This window comes from Bactrocera oleae, chromosome 3, assembly GCF_042242935.1.
Source record: "Bactrocera oleae isolate idBacOlea1 chromosome 3, idBacOlea1, whole genome shotgun sequence".
In the NCBI taxonomy this organism is placed as follows: domain Eukaryota; kingdom Metazoa; phylum Arthropoda; class Insecta; order Diptera; family Tephritidae; genus Bactrocera; species Bactrocera oleae.
Genome location: NC_091537.1, coordinates 57,734,372 through 57,760,285, shown reverse-complemented (window position 1 = coordinate 57,760,285; position 25,914 = coordinate 57,734,372). Strand labels below are relative to the sequence as shown.

General features: G+C 41.8%; 1 protein-coding gene across 2 annotated transcripts in view; it reads left to right on the top strand.

The window, feature by feature from the left end:
• The first annotated feature begins 8,599 nt into the window (after nt 1-8,599).
• The window catches only part of STUB1 (STIP1 homology and U-box containing protein 1), a 51,905-nt gene continuing 34,590 nt past the window's right edge, over nt 8,600-25,914 (top strand). The window contains exons 1-3 of one of the 2 annotated variants that reach the window (XM_070106666.1): nt 8,600-8,765; nt 8,871-9,013; nt 10,210-10,408. In XM_070106666.1, the coding sequence (XP_069962767.1) occupies nt 8,894-9,013; nt 10,210-10,408 (319 nt within the window). In that variant the 5' untranslated portion in view covers nt 8,600-8,765; nt 8,871-8,893. The remainder of the gene's footprint in view (nt 8,766-8,870; nt 9,014-10,209; nt 10,409-25,914) is intronic. The other variant, XM_014242566.3, reaches the window with a different exon arrangement.

Below are 25,914 nucleotides of genomic sequence, written 5' to 3'. Positions count from 1 at the left end.
CCAATACCGGGCCGCATTGGGAAGTAACGGTGGCCTTACCGCGTCGTGGGGCTCTGGCGCGGTGGACTTTTGCGTTCCCCTCATTAAGAAAAGATACATAAACACAACAGCTGACACAAAAAGGCAACAACAACAGCAAACGGACAAGGACAAGGCCAACAAAACTAGCGCCGGTGCAGGTAAGGGAGTTTCAGGGGCTAAATAAAAGTTTAGCTTCCTGGACGCCCTTTCGCCAGCAGAGCGGGCGCTGTTCGAGGCGCATGCAAGGGATGATGACGACGACATGCCCTCGTGCAGCGGCGCTCAGCAGGTAAAACTAACTGCGGCTGGCGCAGAAAAAGCGAAGGCGGGTGTCGGTTACGATGATTTTGCAGAGCGCGCACTGCTGGAGAGAAGTTTGGAGGATGAAATTCCTTCAGATTAACCTCCAGCACTCAAAGGTGGCCTCCGCCGATCTACTTCTTCGGGTAGGAAGAGACGAAGCCGAAGCTGTCCTTATCCAGGAACCATGGTTGAGGTGAACCTCTGTATTAAGGAGAAGAAGCCATAAGCTCCTGGCGGCAAGCAACACAGGTAAAACCAGGGCCTGTTTGTTGGTCAGAAACGAACTTAACGTTTTTCTTTTCCCTAATTCCAGCAACGGTGATGTCGTCACTGTTAGGCTAGAGGACAGTGTCGGAGAACTCTGGCTTGTCTGAGCCTACAAGGTGCGTTCCAAAGTAAACAGGAATTTTAAAAAAAAGACAGAACAGATGGTTTTATCGGCAAAATCAATTAATTTTATTCAAAATAGTCTCCAAAAGCATGTGGAACGAGTGTTTTAGCTCGTGGCCCGGTATGGCCGCCAGTATTCCGGTGCAAGCATTTTGAATGGCCTTCACGTCTGCATAACGCTAATCCTTTCATCGGCAAATGCATTTTTCCGAAAAGGTAGAAGTCGCACGTTGCCATATCAGGTGAATATGGGGAGTATTTGATTATTAAAATGTGATTTTTAGTCAAATAATCGGCCACAAGCGTCGATCGATGAGACGGCGCATTATCGTGCAACAAACGCCAACTTCCATCTTCGCGATATTCGGGCCGAGTACGACGAATACGGTGCACCAAACGCTTCAAAACTCCAAGGTGGAATACCGCATTAACGTTTTGGCCGGGTGGAACAAATTCTTTGTGGACAATACCCTTGGAATCATAAAAATAAATCAGCATTGTCTTCACTTTTGACTTCTCCAGGCGCGATTTTTTGGGTTTCAGCTCATTTCTCATTTATGTCCTCACGACCACTTTGAAAACGTTGAAACCACCGTGAACTCTGCTACAGGATAGGCAATCATCGCCATAAACTTGTTTCATCAATTGAAACGTTTAACGTTATAATAGGCTAAGATGCCAACCCTAGGTACACCGTCTAGGGGAGCTCGGACATTAACGTAAGAGGTGAGTCACTTTTTATTTTATATGAGGTGTAGATCTTTCTATTTGTAAAAACGGAAACTGTCCTACTTTTGTGAATGCTAGCAGGGCGAAAGTCTTTGATGTTACGGGAGAAATTGCTTTCGGAATGGAAGGTTCTAGACTACTATTACTTATCTCATCATAAATATATTGGTTTCAGTTTGGACGCCTCGCGCTTCGAGTTTAAAACCTATAGAAATTTCAGAAACACCAAAAGCCAAAAATACCAGAGCTTCGATCAGCTCTTTCAACCGCGCCCGACAGGGATTCGATCCTATCTGTGGGTGCGACTGATGAGCTCGTTGAAGCTTTCAGCTCTGTTAGTAGAACTATTTTTGAAAGCTCCTGTCCTGTGAGAACTCGGCTCCAGTTACAACTAAAGGCTGTACAAGGCCAGACTAGCAATTTAAAAGTCCGAGTCATTCAGGAGCCATGGGTTAATGGAGGGCGTATTTGCGGTCGAGGACACCAGGGTATAATTTATACGTGGCTGGCTGCGTAGGTAAGGCTAGGACATGTAAATTGGCTAGTAAAAAGCTTAATGTCTTTTTATTACACAGTTACAGTAGTAACGACACTACAGTAGTAAGCTGGGAGACGGGCAGAAAGAAATATCGGCTAGCATCATGCTACATGCCATATGACGAGGTAGCAGTTCCATCGCAGCTGATCAAAGAGCTGGTACGAGACACCGAAGCATCCAAGTGCTTGATTATACTTGGGTGCGATTCCAACGCACACCACACACTATTGGGCAGAACGGACATCAATGAAAGGGGAGAGTTGCTTTTTAATTATTTAATAGGAAGTAAGCTTTTATTATGCAACAAAGATAGTACGCCAACATTTATAACCAGAAACGGACAGGAAGTATTAGATATAACACTTCTATCGGAAGAAATGGTGGATAAAATAACACATTGGAGGGAACTGGAGGAACATTCCTTCTCAAATCACCGCTACATTGAGTGTATAATTGAAGAAAATGTAGTTAGGGAAGAGAAATTTAGGAGTTATAGGAAAACGAACTGGCAGCTGCACATGCAGGAGCTAAATAAGCGTATTCCTATGACGTCACCATTTCAACCAAAGAACAAAGAAGACCTAGACATCCTCGTTGAAAAGCTCACAGATTCTTGTCGTCAAGCAACCAACAGTAGGGGAAGAATTAGGCCCCCTTAGTGGTCTCCCATACTTAAGAAGATGCAGAAAGATTGCAGGAAGCAATTCAATTTTGCAAATTATCCCACAGAGAAGAAGAGTGGGATAACTATTATAACCTCCTACGGTCATATAAAAAAGAAGGCAAAAATAAATTCGTGGAAATCTTTTTGTATTCACATCAAAATACGGTAGAAGCCTCTCGACGAAAAATAATGACACAGTTGAAACATAGCATCAGATACCTTCAGAAGCCAGACCACTGCTGGACGGTATCCAGTGAAGAGACTCTAGGCGTACTAATGGATATTCACTTCCCAGACAGTTCCGACAACCACATAAGGGAGTATATACTGGGGAATGAAGTGGGACCAGAGTCTCCTCCGCTAGACATAGTGTCAGATAGTAATGTTTACTGGGCGATAGGCAGCTTCAAGCCTTATAAACCGCCGGGACCAGATGGGAAGTCAAGGTGATATATATACCAAAGGCTGGCAAAAGCTCACACATTAATCCAAAGGATTTTAGACCAATCAGTCTTTCATCATTTCTTTTAAAAACGTTGGAGAGGCTATATATATATATAAGGGGCAAACTAAACCCAGGAAAAATGGCAAAAAACGGAGCATGCGTATTTCAAGGGTAAATCTACAGAAACGGCATTAAGCTCAGTGGTAGCAGAGATTGAAAAGTCTCTGGAGATAAAAGAATACACCCTCGTAACCTTCCTAGACATAGAAGGTGCTTTCAATAACATCCAGCCGAAGGCCATATTGAGCGCGCTTAAAGATCTAGACATCTCTGAGCCTCTTCGAAAATTAATTGAACAGATGTTCTTGGACAGGTCAATTATTTCAACACTGGGAGCTTCAACGATGCGTAGATCTGTCCGAAGGGGTACATCCCAAGAAGTTGTGTTATCCCCACTTCTTTGGTTCCTGGGCGTAGTGGACAAAGAAGCAGGGATAAGCTTCTATACGGATGGTTCCAAACTGGATAACCGAGTAGACGGCGGTGTCTTCTCAGCTAAACTAGTTACCAAAATCGCCTTCCGCAATTAAAGAAAGCCTTCTTGTACTGACAAGGAGTGTGATCACAACAAGAAATATATTTATATATACAGACAGCCAGTCGGCTTTGAAATCTCTGATATCTCAAAGGATTTCCTCGAAGACAGCGAAAGAATGCCATGATCTTCTAGAGGATCTGACATCCTATTTCACGCCAAACCTACAATGGGTCCCAGGACACAGTGACATCCCCGGGAACTGTGAAGCAGATGAACCAGAACAGGCACCACCCTACAACTAGCTGCTGGTAAGGAGGACATATATTTATATGTCTCTGGCTACTTGTAGATACTTCATCGACAAACATGTCATTAACATTGGCGAGTGTCAGTGGAATCAGTCCCTGACTTGCTCAACTAGCAAGCGAACGTGGCATGAATGGAATATGAGCCGCACATGCCGACTGTTAAAATTCAAGCGGAATGATATAAGAACTCTAGTAGGAGTACTAACAGGCCACTGTCTAATAGGCAGACATGCAAGTAGACTTGGTACGCCATATAACGACTATTGTAGTTGCTGTCAAGAAGTAAAAGAGGAGGAGACCATTAAACATCTTCTATGCGACTGCGCAGTACTATATAGGAAAAGAATCGCAGCCATCGGTCGTGGGTTTCTTAACGACGTCTCGGAGGTTGCACGGATAAAACTTGTCTCACTGATGAAGTTCATCAGAAGTATATAGTGGTTCAGAGAGGAGCCAATAGAGTGAGGGGACCACAGCCCCGGAGGTATCACAATGGGCCTCTTAAAAGCCTAGGTGGGTCGAAAGACAGCCGCTTTAGCTACCTACCTACCTACAAGTCCGAGTTGAAGAAAGCAAAAAGAGCCTCGTTGAGGGCCTTCTGCGTCAGTGTAGAGGGTTGTCGCGAGTCCTCATGGTGTCGGCGCATTCTTGCGAAAAATGGGCTGTACAGCCTTCCTGGACCTTTTGGATTAACGTCACCTTACCTGGGCGCTGAATTATTCAAATCCTTCCAGTCCCCGGGTCCTGATGGCATTACATCGGCACAACTACAGCGTGCGGTCAATGTCAAAAAAGCTCTCACGTCGGTGCAAAGGATTTCAGACCCGTTAGCCTATCCTCGAGATTTATGAATCTGTACTTTAGGAGCAGAAAGCCGAGGGGTAAACTGTTAACAACAAAGCATGCCTATTTTAAAGACAGGTCGGTCGACACTTCTTTGCAAGGTGTAGTGTCATGGCTGGAGAGAGCTCTTATGCACAAGGAATTTGCCGTGGGCACCTTTATCGACATCGATGGGGCTTTCAACAACGTGCGGCCAGAGGCGATGATTAAAGCCCTTAAAAGGTTTGAGGTAAAATCGAACTTCAAGCACTTCCTATTTAGTCTTCTTTGTGATAGAACGGTCGTAGCGCAATGGGGTAGAGCTAAGATAAGCAGAACTCCTGCGAATGGCAGGCACCTTGCCGTGGTGCAGGGGCTTAGGTCGCAAGGCATTCTCGGCATCTCCCAACCAGGGTGAAGAGTGCTGCCTAGCACCTCTCACGCGGGTTGTCAGAAGCCGCATGCGTGCGACAACCAAGAGCTGCCACCTCCTAGTCCAGGGTGTTACGCGACTCCCGTGCCCATTGGATGATTTGCAGCCAGGATGTAAATTCCGCTGTATTCTAACGGAGCCTTCCCAATACCGGGCCGCATTGGGAAGTAACGGTGGCCTTACCGCGTCGTGGGGCTCTGGCGCGGTGGACTTTTGCGTTCCCCTCATTAAGAAAAGATACATAAACACAACAACTGACACAAAAAGGCAACAACAACAGCAAACGGACAAGGACAAGGCCAACAAAACTAGCGCCGGTGCAGGTAAGGGAGTTTCAGGGGCTAAATAAAAGTTTAGCTTCCTGGACGCCCTTTCGCCAGCAGAGCTGGCGCTGTTCGAGGCGTATGCAAGGGATGATGACGACGACATGCCCTCGTGCAGCGGCGCTCAGCAGGTAAAACTAACTGCGGCTGGCGCAGAAAAAGCGAAGGCGGGTGTCGGTTACGATGATTTTGCAGAACTCGCACTGCTGGAGAGAAGTTTGGAGGATGAAATTCCTTCAGATTAACCTCCAGCACTCAAAGGTGGCCTCCGCCGATCTACTTCTTCGGGTAGGAAGAGACGAAGCCGACGCTGTCCTTATCCAGGAACCATGGTTGAGGTGAACCTCTGTATTAAGGAGAAGAAACCATAAGCTCCTGGCGGCAAGCAACACAGGTAAAACCAGGGCCTGTTTGTTGGTCAGAAACGAACTTAACGTTTTTCTTTTCCCTAATTCCAGCAACGGTGATGTCGTCACTGTTAGGCTAGAGGACAGTGTCGGAGAACTCTGGCTTGTCTGAGCCTACAAGGTGCGTTCCAAAGTAAACAGGAATTTAAAAAAAAAGACAGAACAGATGGTTTTATCGGCAAAATCAATTAATTTTATTCAAAATAGTCTCCAAAAGCATGTGGAACGAGTGTTTTAGCTCGTGGCCCGGTATGGCCGCCAGTATTCCGGTGCAAGCATTTTGAATGGCCTTCACGTCTGCATAACGCTAATCCTTTCATCGGCAAATGCATTTTTCCGAAAAGGTAGAAGTCGCACGTTGCCATATCAGGTGAATATGGGGAGTATTTGATTATTAAAATGTGATTTTTAGTCAAATAATCGGCCACAAGCGTCGATCGATGAGACGGCGCATTATCGTGCAACAAACGCCAACTTCCATCTTCGCGATATTCGGGCCGAGTACGACGAATACGGTGCACCAAACGCTTCAAAACTCCAAGGTGGAATACCGCATTAACGTTTTGGCCGGGTGGAACAAATTCTTTGTGGACAATACCCTTGGAATCATAAAAATAAATCAGCATTGTCTTCACTTTTGACTTCTCCAGGCGCGTTTTTTTGGGTTTCAGCTCATTTCTCATTTATGTCCTCACGACCACTTTGAAAACGTTGAAACCACCGTGAACTCTGCTACAGGATAGGCAATCATCGCCATAAACTTGTTTCATCAATTGAAATGTTTAACGTTATAATAGGCTAAGATGCCAACCCTGGGTACACCGTCTAGGGGAGCTCGGACATTAACGTAAGAGGTGAGTCACTTTTTATTTTATATGAGGTGTAGATCTTTCTATTTGTAAAAACGGAAACTGTCCTACTTTTGTGAATGCTAGCAGGGCGAAAGTCTTTGATGTAACGGGAGAAATTGCTTTCGGAATGGACGCCTCGCGCTTCGAGTTTAAAACCTATAGAAATTTCAGAAACACCAAAAGCCAAAAATACCAGAGCTTCGATCAGCTCTTTCAACCGCGCCCGACAGGGATTCGATCCTATCTGTGGGTGCGACTGATGAGCTCGTTGAAGCTTTCAGCTCTGTTAGTAGAACTATTTTTGAAAGCTCCTGTCCTGTGAGAACTCGGCTCCAGTTACAACTAAAGGCTGTACAAGGCCAGACTAGCAATTTAAAAGTCCGAGTCATTCAGGAGCCATGGGTTAATGGAGGGCGTATTTGCGGTCGAGGACACCAGGGTATAATTTATACGTGGCTGGCTGCGTAGGTAAGGCTAGGACATGTAAATTGGCTAGTAAAAAGCTTAATGTCTTTTTATTACACAGTTACAGTAGTAACGACACTACAGTAGTAAGCTGGGAGACGGGCAGAAAGAAATATCGGCTAGCATCATGCTACATGCCATATGACGAGGTAGCAGTTCCATCGCAGCTGATCAAAGAGCTGGTACGAGACACTGAAGCATCCAAGTGCTTGATTATACTTGGGTGCGATTCCAACGCACACCACACACTATTGGGCAGAACGGACATCAATGAAAGGGGAGAGTTGCTTTTTAATTATTTAATAGGAAGTAAGCTTTTATTATGCAACAAAGATAGTACGCCAACATTTATAACCAGAAACGGACAGGAAGTATTAGATATAACACTTCTATCGGAAGAAATGGTGGATAAAATAACACATTGGAGGGAACTGGAGGAACATTCCTTCTCAAATCACCGCTACATTGAGTGTATAATTGAAGAAAATGTAGTTAGGGAAGAGAAATTTAGGAGTTATAGGAAAACGAACTGGCAGCTGCACATGCAGGAGCTAAATAAGCGTATTCCTATGACGTCACCATTTCAACCAAAGAACAAAGAAGACCTATACTTAAGAAGATGCAGAAAGATTGCAGGAAGCAATTCAATTTTGCAAATTATCCCACAGAGAAGAAGAGTGGGATAACTATTATAACCTCCTACGGTCATATAAAAAAGAAGGCAAAAATAAATTCGTGGAAATCTTTTTGTATTCACATCAAAATACGGTAGAAGCCTCTCGACGAAAAATAATGACACAGTTGAAACATAGCATCAGATACCTTCAGAAGCCAGACCACTGCTGGACGGTATCCAGTGAAGAGACTCTAGGCGTACTAATGGATATTCACTTCCCAGACAGTTCCGACAACCACATAAGGGAGTATATACTGGGGAATGAAGTGGGACCAGAGTCTCCTCCGCTAGACATAGTGTCAGATAGTAATGTTTACTGGGCGATAGGCAGCTTCAAGCCTTATAAACCGCCGGGACCAGATGGGAAGTCAAGGTGATATATATACCAAAGGCTGGCAAAAGCTCACACATTAATCCAAAGGATTTTAGACCAATCAGTCTTTCATCATTTCTTTTAAAAACGCTGGAGAGTATTTATGTTCTCTGGGTGAGTAACCCTCCGTCAAGCGGACCATTTTGACAATCGGCACACCATGAACCTTCACTATGATATACGTTCTCTGGCAATACCATTTCGGTAATGATTTTGTCATGATAACAAGTGCTCCCATACAACCTTTCCCAATTTCAAAGCAAACGATTTTGACAGTTGGGTGGCATTAGTTATTGCCTGTGGAGATGCGGCGTTATATGTGTCGATAAATATGATACTCTATAGGGAGTGGAGTTAAATAAGCTACCAACAGCTGGTTCCTCTATTTACTTATTTAGTTTACTTATTATAAATTATTGGATTTTGCTAAGAATTTAGAGAAAATTAATTCATGTAATATTTAAATTGCGGGGCTGAAGGTGTGGAAATCATTTGCTTTTACATGATTATTTTTATTATTAAGTGTGGAAATAATTTGCTTGTAAATGAATTATTTTACAATCTTAACATATATATATTTGTAGTTTTAACGAAGAGTGTTGTCAAAATGAGCAAATTAGCCTATACAACTGCTAATCTTTCTGATGTGCAGTTGAAGGAACAAGGAAATCAGTTGTTTGTGTTAAGAAAATTTGATGATGCTGTAAGCTGCTACACTAAGGCGATTGTAAGTTTCTTCGGGTGCGCTTTAGTTTAGCATCCCACGATTTCAGAGTTAAGAGGGGTATGGTTGGATAGAGGAGATTCTCCAGATCACGAATATATATAATTATTGCCGCCGGAAACTTACAGTTTTCGAGATATTTGCATTTTAAGTTGAAAATTTCACAAACTTCATTTTACAATTTCTCGATTTATGGTTATCTTTTCTTTTATATCATGCACTTATTATACACTAACTTTTCACTTCAATGTTTCTACATATTTATTTTATATTAAATATTTAAGTAATTTTTACACAATTTTCGTAATATGAACAATAACAAATGGGTTCCATGTTGTCAAATAATAAGTGCCATATCTATTATATATATATATATATATATATATTCAAAGTTTGACGCGATTAAATTATGAACACCCCGGTGCTGGACCGACTAGGGTTATTTTTTTGAAGAGCGGCCGAAGGCCGCCAGTGCGGAAAGAAGTTTGACGCGATTGAATTATTAACACCCCGCTGTTGGACCGACTAGGGTTATTTTTTTGAAGAGCGGCCGAAGGCCGCCAGTGCGGAAAGAAGTTTGACGCGTTTGAATTATTAACAACCCGGTGTTGGACCGACCGGGATTATTTTTTTGAAGCGCGGTCGAAGGCCGCGGGTGCAAATAAAAAATCTTAACCAAAAAAAAGTAATGTTAAAGAGAATATATCACTCTCTATAAACTTCAATTTTTATTAAGGATAATTATAATAACAGTGAATATTTTGAAATTTTGATATATGAATACATATGGCGTAAAAATATAGTAAATCAGCATCATGATCCATTTGTGAAATTATCAGTTGCAATAAAACATACGTTTAAGCCATAAAACCTTTTTCTTTTATTAAAATGGAAAATTAAGTTCATAATATTTTGTAGAAACATTGTAGTGAAGTGCTAGTGTGTAATAAGTGCATAATATAAAAGAAAAGATAACCATAAATCGAGAAATTGTAAAATGAAAAGTGTGAAATTTGCAACTTAAAATGCAAATATCTCGAAAACTATAAGTTTCCGGCGGCAATAATTATATATATTCGAGATCTGGAGCATCTTCTCTATTCAACCATACTCCTCTTAACCCTGAAATCGTGGGATGCTAAACTAAAGCTTTCCCGTTTCTTCATATTAGAGATCATTTAATAAATCACATTTTTTAGATGAAAAATCCAAATAATGCAACCTATTTCACCAATCGGTCCTTATGTTACCTAAAACTGAAAAGATGGGAATTATCATGCCACGATTGTCGCCGGGCGTTAGATCTCGATTCTAATTTTCTTAAAGCTCACTTCTTCTTAGGGCAATGCTTAATAGAAATGGAGCTGTATGACGAGGCTATAAAACACTTACAAAGAGGTATGTAAATTCATGTATTAGAAGTAAATATATAGTTTAGTAAATATGTAGTTTAGTAAATATATATTTTAAATTTATAATATTTTTTAAATTTATAATATTTTTTAAATGGTCTTATTTTGACGCGTAGATTACAAATCCGTGGGCAAAAGTCCATTTTTTCAATAATTGTTTTTGTTTGAATTTTTTAAAAAAGAATTAAAAAAAATCAATAATCAATAATTCTTTTCTTTTTAATATTGAAAAAATTAAATTTTTATAAAAAATCAAAAAATTACCACACTTTGAAAATGTTATTTGGCGTGGTAACTCCTTTCTGGTCTGGCGGCCTTCGGCCGCACTTCAAAAAAGTAACCCTGGTTAGTGTAAAACCGGGCTGTTCATAATTCGTTCGCGTCGAACTCCATCTGCACAGGCGGCCTTCGGCCGCTCTTCAAGAATATAACCCTGGTCGATGTTGTTGTGGTTGTTTTTGTAATTCCCACAACAGACGGTTTTATCCGGCCAAGAGCTGTTATTTCGGCGATTTAACCCTGTTTGGATCGGTAAGTTTTAGTTTAAGTTTGTCATTAGAGCAACGCCTAGTAGCAGAGTAGCTCCGTATCCTCCTGACCCGTGCTGGCATCGAGTCCAACCCGGGCCCCTAGGAATTCTTCTGCTGCATTTGCGCTAAAAGGCTCCATCCAAACTTCACTTCGGCTAGGTGCAACACATGCAATGGATGGAGACCTGCTCAGGCCTTAAGACCCATAGGGAGTGGACCAGTAGTTACCTGGCCCCATGCTGCCAACGCCCTACTGCGACACCTGCCTCAACGGTTGTGCAACGTGCACCATGTTCGCGCACTGCCTCGCCATTTTAGTCGAATGGCCAAGAAAGGGCCACCACGGCCCCAATGAGCTCAGACAGGACATGACTCCCAGTCTGATCAACCTTCATCCCGCTCTAATCCTCGTGCGAGAACCACTCAACAACTCAGCGTCGTATGTTGCCCCGTGCTGTAGGAGTCTGTCCCCACAATCCCGTATAGTGGGGTCGATAAACATTACAGTGCGACAGCCGCCCATGCGGATAGTTGCATTTATGAGCCGGGAACGCGTACCGATAGCTGCGGTCAAAAAAACCAAGTTAAACAGCCGCTTAGATCTTCTGAGTTGTGCAGGAGTTCTTCTGAGTTTTGCGTAAGGATCGCGAGCGAGATAATGGTGGAGGCCTAGCCTTGTTGTTGTTATAACGATTATCTAATCCCCGTTTGGGTGATAAATTCTAGATTCGTTGTCGTCGAGGTCATCTAACGGAAGGCCCAGGAAACGAGCTGTTTCGACGGGGTCGGACCATAGGGAAAGGGGTGTTAGATGAGTGGGGTTTGTAGGGCATGCAAAGAGGTGGTTAGTGTCATGCGGAGACTCATTGCATGCAGGACATGTGTTTAGTATGTCAGGGTCTATTCTGGATAGGTAGGAGTTTAACCTGCTACAGTATCCAGAACGAAGTTGCGCGAGGGTCACTCTAGATTCGCGAGGCAACTCGAGCTCTGTGTCTGCAATGGGTGGTGGTTTGACTCGTATTACGCCATTCACTGAAAGGGAGTCGGTGAAGGTGTTAATGGCTCCACTGTGAATGGCGGTCAGTGCTTGTCTGAAGTTAGTTGCGTCCGAAGTCTGGTCGACGTGCTGTCTGATGTCGTCGACGTAGTCAAGGAAGGACCTCTTGATGTTCCTAGGAGGCTGCTCCGCTGCAAGCAGGCGTCTGCAGGGGTGGTTTCTGCGAAAACATCCCAGCAGAAACTGCTTGGAGAGGAGCTCATTATGTTCCTTAACCGGAAGCATACGGGCCTCGCTATGTAGGTGTTCGATTGGGGACATCAAGAGGCACCCCGTGATAGTCCGGAGTGCAGTGTTCTGACAAGTCTGGAGCTTCTTATTCTGCGTGTCACTGCATCCAGGCGACCATATTGCGGCTGCATAATTGAGGACCGGCCGGCCGATTGCCTGGTATGTTGCCAACAACGTTTCTTTGTCCTTTCCCCATGAGCTGCCGGCAAGCGACTTGAGGATTTTGTTGCGGCTCTGTACTTTGGCAGTTATCGCGGTCGTGTGAGGAGTGAAAGAGCACAGACTGTCCAAAGTGACGCCTAAAATTTTAGGGTTATTTACTGTCGGAATTTTTGTGCCATCGACTGAAATGTTCAGGTCCAGTCTGTACTCCTTCGTCCAATTGGTGAAGATGGTCGCTGTGGATTTAGTGGGGGAGAGTGTTAAGTTCCTTGCAGAAAAGAAGCGAGAAAGATCGGAGAGGTAGCCGTTTACTTTTGAACACATGCCATCGATTCCATTGCCCGACGTCAATATCGTACAGTCATCTGCGTACGAGGTCATTGAAATTCCCGCTGGTGGCTGGGGGAGTTTCGAAATGTAGAAATTAAACAGTAGCGGGGAGGGGACACCGCCCTGCGGAACCCCCTGTTTAATTTTCCTGAGTTTGGAGTTTTGACCACGAAATAGTACGGATGAGTGTCGACCGCTCAGGTAGTTCATGGTCCACCGCTTCAGCCCTGGAGGGAGCGTTGATTGTTCCAGGTCCTCAAGTAGCGTTGAGTGATTGACTGTGTCAAAAGCTTTTGACAAGTCCAACGCTACGAGGATCGTCCTCTCGCAGGGTGGCTTCTGGTTCAGGCCATGAACTATCTGAGCGTTTATGACGCTAAGTGCTGTGGTGGTACTGTGCACTTTACGGAAACCATGCTGATGGTCTGCTAGGCTCAGGTGGTGGGTGAATGACGGGAGTAACAAGGCCTCAAGTGTCTTCACTACTGGGGAAAGGAGAGCTATCGGGCGATAAGACTCCCCTTTGTTGGCGGGTTTCCCAGGTTTCAGCAGTGGGACCACTCTTCCGACTTTCCACACATCGGGTATTTGAAGAGTGGATATCGACAGGTTGAGGACCTTGGTGAGGTAGTTTACTCCCGTTGGGCCTAGATGTTTTAACATCAGCATGTTTATTCCGTCAGGGCCGATGGATTTAGACGATTTCGCCTTTTTGATGACACTCTGAACCTCCCCATCAGTGAAATTAAGTGGCGCGCGGTCTTTTGGCATTTTGCGCAGCCGTCGGGTAACACATCGTTTGGTCTTGTCAGTCGAAGGGTGCAGTGTAAACTGCCAGCTAAAATAGCTCGCGCACTTCTTCGGGTCCGAGGAGGCATGGCCATCGAATTGGATTTCAACCCGATCGTCATGTTTCCTCGGATTTGACAGGGCCTTGACAGTAGTCCAAAGCTTACTCACACCGGTGGAGAGGTTACAGGACTTCAGGTGCTCTATCCATTTTGTCCGCTTATGATGGTTTACCATTTGCCGAATCTCCAAATTGAGATCCCTTATTCGGGGATCACAGGGATCGGCATGGCGTAAGGTGTCGCGCTCATTTGCTAATACAGCTGCTTCGGCTGGGAAATTAGGGCGGAGTTCCGCTATTCTTCCAGCCGGTATGAAGCGAGCTGTAGCAGCAGCGATCACCTTGCGGAATTGACGCTCGCCAACGATGACGTCCGTAGGAATGGATAGTGCGTTGAAGGTGCTCTTAGTAAATTCTGTGAAGCCGACCCAGTTAGCTTTGTTAAAGTTAACATAGGTGCGGTTATCCACAGAAATAAAGTCAGGAGGTTTCTCGATCGAGATAATTATAGGCAGATGGTCTGATGCGAGAGTTAGCATAGGTCGCTAGGTTATACTATTTATCAGACCACCGCTAGCGATGGTAATATCTGGCGAGCTATTACAGGTGCCCATAATTCTGGTGGGGGCTTCGTCATTCATTGTGCAGAATGTCGAATCGTCTATCTGTTCCGCCAGCTCCATCCCCCTACGATCGTTTGACAGGCAGGAATGCCAAAGATCGTGATGCGCGGTAAAGTCGCCTAGCACCAGACGGTTTTCACCACGAAGTAGCGCATCTATATTCGGGTGATATCCTGTTGGGCAACATGTAACTGGGGGGATGTATATATTAAATATTTCGAGCTCGACATCGCCTGACCGGACAGCTATTCCCTGACATTCTAGGGTAGTGTCCCTGCGGTCGATGTCAACATCGATTAGACGATATTGCACGGTGTTGTGCAATATGAAGGCTAGGCCTCCACCATTATCCCGCTCGCGATCCTTACGTAAAACGTTGAAACCTGCACAACTCAGAAGATCTGAGCGGCTGTTTAACTTGGTTTCTTGGACCGCAGCTATCGTTACGCGCTCCCGGCTCATAAATGCAACTATCTCCTCGATCTTGCTCTGGAGTCCGTTGCAGTTAAATTGTAAGAGTCGCGTTTGTCGCGGGTGTCCAGTCGTGATGAGGCCTAGCCTTCATACTGCACGGTTCCGCAGGGCGGTGTCCTGTCCCCGCTACTGTTTAATTTCTACATCTCGAAATTTCCCCCACCAGAGGTAATTTCCGCGACCTCGAACGCCGTTGACTGCTCGATATTGCCGTCAGGCAATGGAATCGATGGCATGTGCTCGAAAGTAAACGGCTATTTCTCCGACCTTTCTCGCTTCTCTGCAAGGAGTCTGACACTCTCCCCCACAAACTGGATGAAGGAGTACAATCAAGACATTTCAGTCGATGGCACTAAAATTCCGACAGTCAACAACCTCAAAACTTTAGGCGTTACATTAGACAGTCTGTGCTCCTTCACTCCTCACTGCCAACGTACAGAGCCGCAACAAAATTCTCAAATCATCTGTCCTAAACTATGCTGCTTCCCTTTAAGAAACATAACGAGCTCCTTTCCAAACAGTTTTTGCGGGGATGTTTTCGTAGCAATCACCCCTACAGTCGTCTGCTTAAAGCGGACCCGCCTCTAATTAACATCAAGAGGTCCTTCCTTGATTACTTCGACGACATTAGACCGGACTTCGGACGCAACGAACTTAAGACAAGCACTGACCACCATTCACAGTGGAGCCATCAACACCTTCACCGACTTCCTCTCAGTGAACAGTGTACTAGGAGTCAAACCACCACCCATAGCAGACGTAGAGCTCGAGTTGCCTCGCGAAACCAGAATTACCCTCGCGCAACTTCGTTCTGGATATTGTATTGTCTCCGCATGACACCACTTCTTTGCATGCCCAACGAACCCCACTCATCTAACACCCATTTTTCTATGGTCCGACGCCGTCGAAACCGCTCGTTTCCTGGGCCTCCCGTTAGATGACCTCGACGACAACCCAACTATAACTTTTCACCCAAACGGGGACTAGATAACCGTTACAACAACAATTTACTTGCTGAAAGCAGTTCGACAAAAGAACAATGGACACCGTCCAGGGTTATTTTATTTAAACGCGGCCGAAGTCCGCCAGTATAGAAAGGAGTTCCACGAATCTTCTTGATTCGTCCATACCATCAGACCGCTAGGTAAAAGAAATTTTGACTTATGATTTTTTCACAAGAAAATGTCTAACTTGTTGAACTTGTAATTACAGCTAAGTGATCTGAATTCTCAGAATTCTGTCGGTACCGCAACAACAACTAAGTTACTTGAAAAATATATGCCAAGGGTGTTAAATATATTTTGATACATACATGTACACAAATTATTGAAAAAAATTCACTTTCCGTTCACAGACTTGTAATATTCGCGTCAAAGAAAGGTGATATGCAAAAAAATTTAATTTTTCAGGCCTCCTTCGTTGGGGGACCTAAGCTATTCATTTATTACTATGCATTAAAATATTGGAAAAATAGACAAATTTTAGAAAAGCATCTCTCGAATTCGGGGTTGAAATGATCACTCCAGATCTTCCCTATCTGTACATACTCATTTTAACCCCGAATTCGGGATATGCTATTCTACATCCCAGCCCTAAAAACTGGTTTTTAAGTGGTATTTACTTGTTATTAGTAAAAAAAAATTTAGATTTCTATTAAAATGGATGGGCTTTAGAATACCGTTCCAAGACTGCAAATTGGTCGGCTTTAGTATACCGTCCCAGGCTTTCGGGGATAAAATAGGAGATCTTCTAGATCAGGAACATATATAGATATAGCCGCTCGAAACTTATATTTTCGAGATATTTACGTTTAAAGTTGAAAATTTTAACTATTTAAAGTACGTATTTTTGCGATTTAAAATGAATTACACACTTATATTTTTCACTTTTATATCCACTAATACATCACTAATTCGTTTTTAGAAATCTTTTTTATATTATATGCTGCAAAAATAGTTTTATTTCAATCATTCTTCAATTTTATTAATTTTGACAGTAACAAAAGGGTTGGAAATGTCAAAACGCCAGTGTTGCCATACTAATATAATTTGCAAACGAAAAAAAATAAAATAAACAGAGAGATTATACCCTAGATACAGGAACCAACGCAAAAAAGAGTTTTACGCGAAAAGACCTTGGTACACCAGAGTTATTTTTTTTGAAGCGCGGCCGAAAGCCGCTTACGCTAAAAGAAGTTCTACAAGAAAAAGTGGTATTGTCTGTTTCCATTTCTTTCAGTTCAATTACAAAAGATGTCGATAAGGTAACACTGGTTATTTGACATTTTGCAACCCCTTTGTTATTGTCAGAATTTAACAATAATGTAAATATTGAATTAAACTATTTTTGCACTATCTAATGTAACATAAATGTGTACAAACGAATTAGTGAAGTGTTAGTGGATATAAAAGTGAAAAATATAAGTGTATAACTCATTTAAAATCGATAAAATGCGTTCTCTTAATAGTTGAAATTTTCAACTTTAAACGTAAATATCTCGAAAACTATAAGTTTCCCGCGGCTATATCTATATATATTCTATATAATATCCGAAGAAATTTTGTGTTTTGTTCAGACTTTAAGATGCTCCGGGAGTGAACCACAAATAATGTGGCCCCATGCTGTCAATGCACCACTGGGACACTGGCCTCAGTGGTTGTGCAAAGAGAACCTAGTTTGAGTACTGCGTCACCACTTCAACCGAGTGACCAATAAAAGAACCTCCGCGGTCTCAAGAGCTCAATTAGGCCCCTAAATGACTCAAAACCATCCACAACATTCATCCCCTTCAATCCTCGTGTGAGCAACATAACGCAATTCCTGGTCCACATGGTATCGTGCATTGTCCCTTGCTGTAGGAGTTTACACCGAACAACCTCCAATGGCGCCGTCAAACAACACCGTGGGTACTGAAACAGCAACAACCATAACCTGTACACCAAACCCTCAATGTCAGAGTTGCAACAGCTTTACCTCGCCAAACAAAACTCTTACAATTCAACTTATACTGCTTTCGGAGTAAAATCAATGAGATAGTCGACTTTATGATACGGGATAGCATGTTGATAGCTGCGGTTAACGAAACAAAGTTAAGTAACCACTCAGATTTTCCGAGTCGTGTAGATTTAAACGTCAATCGTAAAGATCGCGAGGGTGTTAATGGTGATAGCCGAGCCTTTATACCGCAGAACATTGTGCAATATCGTCTTATCGATGGCGACATCGACCTGCATGATACTACCCTTAAAGATCAGGGCATAGATATCCGGTCCCAGTTACTTGTTGCCCAAGAGGATATGGGCGAATATAGGTGCCCTACATAGTGGTGCGAACCGTTTGGTACTAGCGCACATCATGATCTTTGACATTCTAGTCTGTCAAATCATCGTAAGGAGATGGGGCTGGCGGAACAGACGAAACCACCAACAGAATTATGGACACTTGTAATAGCTTACTGATATTACGTGCTGCTCTGGTGGTCTGATAAATAACGGGATCACGCGGGAGTAGTGCCAAGCTGTCATGTTATTTTTGTTCAGTTTTGTTTGGCATTTCATCATGGAAAGACTAACACCTCAACAACGTTTACGAATTGTTCCACTCTATTACGAAAATTCACTTGAGACCCAGCATTCATTATCGGATAATATTCGACCGAATAGACCACGTTCAGCACGCAGTGAAGAAAATAAAGCGGCCGTAGCTGAGAATGTACACGAAGATCGTGGAGAGTCGATTCGGCGCCGTTCGCAGCAACTCGGACTGACGTATGGATCGACTTGGAGCATTTTACGTCGAGATCTTAAAGTGAAACGCTACAAAATATAGCTTGTGCAAGAACTGAAGCCGCTCGGCTGACGTATGGAACGACTTGGCGCATTTTACGTCGAGATCTTAAATTGAAAGCATACCATACACAGCTTGAGAAAAGTTCCTAGAAGATCCGACGTTTTCGAGTCAAATTTTGTTCAGCGATGAGGCCCATTTCTCGCTCAACGGGTATGTAAACAAGCAAAATTGCCCCATTTAGGACGAAGAGCAACCTGAAGAGATTCAACAGATGCCATTTCATCTAGAAAAAACAACGGTTTGGTGTGGTTTGTGGGCCGGTGAAATCATCGCTCCATATTTCTTCAAAAATGATGCCGGTGAGAACGTAGCCATCAATGGCGACCGTAATCGCGCCATGATAACCGACTATTTGATATCTAAAATTGAAGTTCGTGATCTAGGCGACGTTTTGTTTCAACAAGACGGCGCGACTTCTCACATTTCGCATCAATCAATGGATTTATTGAGAAAACACTTTGGTGAGCAGATAATTTTACGTTTTTGGTCGATTGGTCACCAAGATCGTGTGATATCACACCGTTATACTTTTTCCTGTGGGGTTATGCAAAGTCTAAAGTCTATGCGGATAATCCCGCTTCGATTCAGGCCTTGAAGCAAAACGGATGAACTATCTGAAACGTAGTCGCGGCCAACATTTGAAAGAGATAATCTTCAAAAAATAAATGTCAAAGAATGTTCTTTCGAATGGTAATAAACATTTACCATTAATTTGAATTTGAAAATGAAATGGATCACCCTTTAGTATAACCTCTCTCGCATCAGACTCGTTTTTGTCGTACAAGTAAACCAACAATGCGAGCTCGCGAACTTTCACATGTACACAACATATCAGTTCAGATGTTGTTGATCAAACTTCATGCGAGCACCAATTAAAAAAGTCGTATACATACCGACAATACAAAACGTTCAACAATGGGAGATCGAGTATTTATAACTACGTTTTAATTAAAAATTATTTTTAAAAAAATACACAACTGACAAGCAAATTCTATCTGTAATTGATATAAACAAAACTAACTAAACCATTACATGCTCAAAATTGTAACATTGACATTTGACATAGCAGATGTAAACATAAATATCTTGAACTATAAGTTACTGTTCAAACAAAAATTTTAAAATATACTTTAGCTGTCCAAGGTTTAAAGGGATAAAATTTCTATGGGCAGATAGAGGAGGATTTGTAGATCATGAATCACTGTTTATATAGCCGAGGAAAATCAAATTAGATATAGCCGTGGAAAACTTAGCTTTTGAAAAATTAGCATTTAGAGTTCAAAAATTCATCAAGTTGAATATATTTTTTCGATTTACTTGTATAATGAACTTTTCAGAACACTGGTCCATCCACCATCGGGGTTTCTCAAGAGATGAAAGATTTTTCAGTGCCTATCAACTATTATTGTTCCTGTATTTCGGGTATAATCTTTCTCATTATTTTATTTTTCTCCGTTTGTAAAATATATAGGTATGGTAACACTTACTGTTTGTTGAAATGCAAACCTTTTGTTACAGTGTATTTACATTGGGACTCTTTTGTAACCCAAACCGATTTAGTTCGGGCGAGGGGACGACGAGGAAAGACGAAGGGACCGTGCCACCCGAACACGAGTGGCTCCTCCTAGAAGAAATAGAAGTTTTTAGAAAAATCCAGCTTGGGGTAATTGTAAGAATTTAACAGTTGGGATATTCACTCGAATGCTGATGTGAAGAGAAAACGAAGAATAATTGCATATCAAATTGTGCTGCCAGATGTGTTGGTTCCAAAGTAAACAGTAAAAAAGTAACAAAGTAAACTCTAGTGGCGCCATCTATATGTCGACTAGTGCGTTTGTATATTCTTTATCGACTTCCAGTAAAAATTTCATGACATTTCATCTGTTGGAAGTGAAGTTATTGCGTTTTAAGTGTCAGTATGTTTTTCTCATCGGTGCGAAAATGAGCTTCGAACAAAGAGCCAACATTAAATTTTGTTTTAAAATTGGTAAAACTTTTACCGAAATGTTTCACTTAATGAAACAAGTTTATGGCGATGATTGCCTATCCCGTAGCAGAGTGCACGAGTGGTTTCAACGTTTTCAAAGTGGTCGTGAGGACATAAATGAGAAATGAGCTGAAACCCAAAAAATCGCGCCTGGAGAAGTCAAAAGTGAAGACAATGCTGATTTGTTTTTATGATTCCAAGGGTATTGTCCACAAAGAATTTGTTCCACCCGGCCAAAACGTTAATGTGGTATTCCACCTTGGAGTTTTGAAGCTTTGGTGCGCCGTATTCGACGTACTTGGCCCGAGTATTGCGAAGATGGAAGTTGGCGTTGGTTTCACGATAATGCGCCGTCTCATCGATCGACGCTTGTGGCCGATTATTTGCCCAAAAATCACATTTTAACAATCAACCACTCCCCGTATTCACCTGATATGGCACCGTGCGACTTCTACCTTTTCGGAAAAATGCATTTGCCGATGAAAAGAAAGCGTTATGCAGACGTGGAGGCCATTCAAAAGGCTTGCACCGGCAGACAGGCGGCCATACCGGGCAACGAGCTAAAACACTCGTTCGACATGCTTTTGGAACGTGCAAAAAGCTGTATTAAAGCAGAAGGAGACTATTTTGAATAAAATTAATTGATTTTGTCGATAAAACCATTTGTTCTGTCTTTTTTTTTAAAATTCCTGTTTACTTTGGAACACACCTTGTAATACTGTGTTTACATTGGGACTCTTTTGACCTTCATTATCGACAAATTCTCTTTTGGTGTCGCACGTGCAAAAAGAGTCCAGCAACTCGAATGGAGTTTTCTGTTGTGTTTTTGCGGTTCGGCTACGTGAAACTTAGAGGAACTTTTGACGGGAATTCCCTAATCCACCAGAATGTATTGAATACCCGCTACTAATATTTTCAAGGCCAAATTTATAACAGGAATTTTCTATTTATTGTAAAAGATCCTTAAATTAATTATAATTCTTGTTTTAAATAAAATGATATTTAAATTAAATCCTTTGTGGTTAAAAGAAATAAACATGACAGCATTTTAATATTTTATGTAAATACAAAACAATGAAGTTACCATATTATTAGATTTATTTTATTATGTATATGTTATTAAAAATGTAAATTGAATATTTTTGAGTAACTTATTTTCTCCTTATTTACAAATTTGCAAAATATTTATTTTATTCTGTTCATACATAATTGCATATTACGTAGAAAAAATAGATAACAGAATTAAAATTTCTAAACATATGATATGTATTCATTTGAAACCGAGCGCTACTACAACTATTAAAAGAATTTGAAAGTGAAAGTGGAGTGCTGAAAAGTGTAGCAGTGAGCTGTTACGAACAAGAACGCAACGCGTGCCACCCGAACACGAGTGGCATGTCCCTTCGTCTTTCCTCGTCGTCCCCTCGCCCGCACTAAATCGGTTCGGGTTACAAAAGAGTCCCAATGTAAATACACTGTAACAAAAGGTTTGCATTTCAACAAAAAGTAAGTGTTACCATACCTATATATTTTACAAACGGAGAAAAATAAAATAAAAAGAAAGATTATACCCGTAATACAGAAACAATAATTGTTGATAGGCACTGAAAAATCTTTCATCTCTTGAGAAACCCCGATGGTGGATGGACCAGTGTTCTGAAAAGTTCATTATACAAGTAAATCAAAAAAATATGTTCAACTTGATGAATTTTTGAACTCTAAATGCTAATTTTTCAAAAGTTAAGTTTTCCTCGGCTATATCTAGATTGATTTTCCACGGCTATATAAACAGTGATTCATGATCTACAAATCCTCCTCTATCTGCCCATAAAAATTTTATCCCTTTAATCCTGGGACAGCTAAAGTATATTTTAAAATTTTTGTTTGCGAACTTATAGTTCAAGATATTTGTGTTTACATCTGCTATGCCAAACGTCAATGTTACAATTTTGAGCATGTAATGGTTTAGTTAGTTTTGTTTATATCAATTACAGATAGAATTTGCTTGTCAGTTGTGTATTTTTTTAAAAATAATTTTCAATTAAAACGTAGTTATAAATACTCGATCTCCCATTGTTGAACGTTTTGTATTGTCGGTATGTATACGACTTTTTTAATTGGTGCTCGCATGAAGTTTGATCAACAACATCTGAACTGATATGTTGTGTACATGTGAAAGTTCGCGAGCTCGCATTGTTGGTTTACTTGTATGACAAAAACGAGTCTGATGCGAGAGAGGTTATACTAAAGGGTGATCCATTTCATTTTAAAATTCAAATTTAATGGTAAATGTTTATTATCATTCGAAAGAACATTCTTTGACATTTATTTTTTGAAGATTATCTCTTTCAAATGTTGGCCGCGACTACGTTTCAGATAGTTCATCCGTTTTGCTTCAAGGCCTGAATCGAAGCGGGATTATCCGCATAGACTTTAGACTTTGCATAACCCCACAGGAAAAAGTATAACGGTGTGATATCACACGATCTTGGTGACCAATCGACCAAAAACGTAAAATTATCTGCTCACCAAAGTGTTTTCTCAATAAATCCATTGATTGATGCGAAATGTGAGAAGTGGCGCCGTCTTGTTGAAACAAAATGTCGCCTAGATCACGAACTTCAATTTTAGGTATCAAATAGTCGGTTATCATGGCGCGATTACGGTCGCCATTGATGGCTACGTTCTCATCGGCATCATTTTTGAAGAAATATGGAGCGATGATTCCACCGGCCCACAAACCACACCAAACCGTTGTTTTTTCTAGATGAAATGGCAGCTGTTGAATCTCTTCAGGTTGCTCTTCGTCCTAAATGGGGCAATTTTGCTTATTTACTTACCTGTTGAGCCAGAAATGGGCCTAATCGCTGAACAAAATTTGACTCGAAAACGTCGGATCTTTTAGGAACTTTTCTCAAGCTGTATATTGTATGCTTTCAATTTAAGATCTCGACGTAAAATGCGCCAAGTCGTTCCATACGTCAGCCGTGCGGCTTCAGTTCTTGCACAAGCTATATTTTGTAGCGTTTCACTTTAAGATCTCGACGTAAAATGCTCCAAGTCGATCCATACGTCAGTCTGAGTTGCTGCGAACGGCGCCGAATCGACTCTCCACGATCTTCGTGTACATTATCAGCTACGGCCGCTTTATATTCTTCACTGCGTGCTGAACGTGGTCTATTCGGTCAAATATTATCCGATAATGAATGCTGGGTCTCAAGTGAATTTTCGTAATAGAGTGGAACAATTTGTAAACGTTGTTGAGGTGTTAGTCTTTCCATGATGAAATGCCAAACAAAACTGAACAAAAATAACATGACAGCTTGGCACTACTCCCGCGTGATCTGTCAAAAAACGGAAAAAGTGCCTCTACTTGGATCACCCGTTATTTATCAGACCACCACCAGAGCAGCACGTAATATCAGTAAGCTATTACAAGTGTCCATAAATCTGTTGGTGGTTTCGTCTGTTTCGCCAGCCCCATCTCCTTACGATGATTTGACAGACTAGAATGCCAAAGATCATGATGTGCGCTAGTACCAAACGGTTCGCACCACTATGTAGTGCACCGATATTCGCCCATATCCTCTTGGGCAACAAGTAACTGGGAACGGATATCTATGTCCTGATCTTTAAGGGTAGTCGCCATCGATAAGACGATATTGCACAATGTTCTGCGGTATAAAGGCTCGGCCATCACCAATAACACCCTCGCGATCTTTACGATTGACGTTTAAATCTACACAACTCGGAAAATCTGAGTGGTTATTTAACTTTGTTTCGTGAACCGCAGCTATAAACATGCTATCCCGTATCATAAAATCGACTATCTCATTGATTTTACTCGGAAAGCCGTAGAAGTTGAATTGTAAGAGTTTTGTTTGGCGTGATAAAGCTGTTGCAACTCTGACGTTGAGGGTTTGGTGTACAGGTTATGGTTGTTGCTGTTTCAGTACCCACGGAGGGGTTGTGACAATGGGGTGTTATTTGACGGTGTAAACTCCTACAGCAAGGGACAATGCACGATACACTCCACTCACCATGTGGACCAGGAGTTGCGTTATGTTGCTCACACGAGGATTGCAGGGGATGAATGTTGTGGATGGTTTTGATTCATTTAGGGGTCATGCTGCCTAATTGAGCTCTTGAGACCGCGAAGGTTCTTTTGGTTGGTCACTCGGTTGAAGTGGTGACGCGGTACTCAAACTAGGTTCTATTTGCACAACCACTGAGGCCAGTGTCCCAGTGGTGCATTGACAGCATGAGGCCACATTATTTGTGGTTCACTCTCTGAGCATCTTTAAGTCTGAACAAAACACAAAATTTCTTCGGGCCTGGATTGAACTTGATGCGACAGATCAGAAAGAACAGTCTTGCTACTAGGAATTGCTTGATCCAAACGGGGAAAACATAATACGAATTATATTATATATACTATGAGTGTAAAATTATTCCATAAATCGAAAAGACATACATTAAATTTATGAATTTTATTAACAAATATGTTAAAAACTATAAGTCAGCGCCAACAATAAACCATTGATAATCTGAAGAATTGCTTCTATCAGTCAAATTATACTAACCCCAAATTCTCGGGTTTCTACTCTGAATATTAGCCTTGGATAACCTTCACTCATAACTAATCTAAAGAAAGTCGGCCCTTTGGTTGACTTCTGTGGTTCGATGCAATTTCTGAAAGAATTACTATTCGATGGTAAAAGTAAGTGATAACGTTATACTAGACTATAGAATAGAAGCTAAGTAAGTCTATGACCCATAGTATAAGTTAATAACGTACGAAATATGATTTTAATGGCTGATTTACATAAAATTTTTCTCTCTTTGCTAGACTGTTTGTACTTTAATAGCGAAGTTAAGAAAACAGGATATGTCAGAATGAACACTTATTTTCGGTGTTTCTCTCCAATGTTTAATATTTTGTGTATTGTTATTTTCATTATAACAGTTTCCCCTCGGTGTGAACGATTACATACAAAAGCGTACATCGAACTTATCTTTTAAGGCAAAAGTCTGATGCAAAGCGAAGCAAAAGTTATATACGTTATTATACTTTTGAATTTATACGGAACATTTTTATACTCTCGCAACCTGTTGCTACAGAGTATAATAGTTTTGTTCACCTAACGGTTGTTTGTATCACCTAAAACTAATCGAGTTAGATATAGGGTTATATATATATAAATGATCAGGATGAAGAGACGAGTTGAAATCCGGGTGACTGTCTGTCCGTCCGTCCGTCTGTCCGTCCGTCCGTCTGTCCGTCTGTCCGTCCGTGCAAGCTGTAACTTGAATAAAAATTGAGATATCTTTATGAAACTTGGTAGACATGTTTCTTGGTACCGTGAGACGGTTGGTATTGCAGATGGGCGTAATCG